Source organism: Gekko japonicus, unplaced genomic scaffold (genome assembly GCF_001447785.1).
Source record: "Gekko japonicus isolate JY-2015 unplaced genomic scaffold, Gekko_japonicus_V1.1 scaffold50948, whole genome shotgun sequence".
In the NCBI taxonomy this organism is placed as follows: domain Eukaryota; kingdom Metazoa; phylum Chordata; class Lepidosauria; order Squamata; family Gekkonidae; genus Gekko; species Gekko japonicus.
Genome location: NW_015227793.1, coordinates 1 through 820, shown reverse-complemented (window position 1 = coordinate 820; position 820 = coordinate 1). Strand labels below are relative to the sequence as shown.

The following is an 820-nucleotide window of genomic DNA, read 5'->3' as shown; positions in this document are numbered from 1 at the left end:
TTCATGACACTGGCTGGCTGGCTGGCTCCATGATCATGTGTTTGCACGTAGCCCAGAGGAATGACGCCCACCCTTGATGCCAGAGCATGAGTTGACCTCTTTGCCCCAACCGAGTCGCAGAATGCTCACACGTACACACTTCTCTGCTTGCCTTCCAGGGCCATCGGGAAGAAGCACGGGGATGCGGGGGCCCAAAGGCGATCCTGGGGAGCCAGGTGTGCCGGGCATTCCAGGGAACAAAGGCTACAGAGGTCCAGACGGGCCCCAGGGCCCTCCGGGGGAAGTGGGAGACCAGGGGCCGAAGGGCCAAGTCGGCAACGTCATGCACCAAGCCAGAGCCGCCTTCTCGGCCTCCCGGCAGAGCCCGGAACCGAACGGCAACGTCGTGGTCTTTGACCACATCATCACCAATCAGGACAACGGCTACAGCGGCCAGAGGGGCATGTTCACCTGCAAGGACCCCGGTTACTATTACTTCTCCTTCCAGGTGGTCTCCGCTGGCAACCTGTGCCTCATCTTGGTGCACAAGGACACCAGAGTGGCCACCTTCTGTGACAACAACAGCGACAGCCTCCTGCAGGTCAACTCAGGCGGCAGCGTCCTGAAGCTGGCCGCAGGGGACACCGTCTGGCTGGAGAGCGACCCTGAAGCGGGGAACAAGGTTTATGAAGGCACCGACGCAGACAGCGTGTTCAGCGGCTTCTTGCTCTTCCCGTCGTCAGTCTGAGGAGAAGGAGATTAGGGGACGCGCCCCGGCCTCAGACAGTGGTCCCTGATGTCCTCTCTGCAGCTCACTCTTCTAGCAAGGCTACAGCTCAAA

At 60.7% G+C, this 820-nt stretch overlaps 1 protein-coding gene across 1 annotated transcript; it reads left to right on the top strand.

Annotated features, from left to right (window-relative positions):
- The first annotated feature begins 160 nt into the window (after positions 1–160).
- C1QA (complement component 1, q subcomponent, A chain) lies at positions 161–814 on the top strand. The gene has a single exon (XM_015428800.1). It carries the CDS (start codon positions 182–184, stop codon positions 725–727), a length of 546 nt encoding a protein of 181 aa, XP_015284286.1. The 5' UTR covers positions 161–181; the 3' UTR covers positions 728–814.
- Positions 815–820: the final 6 nt, after the last annotated feature.

What these genes read in the sequence shown, in the direction of transcription:
- C1QA (XM_015428800.1), top strand. Translation starts at nt 182, where the DNA reads ATGCGGGGGCCCAAAGGCGATCCTGGGGAGCCAGGTGTGCCGGGCATT.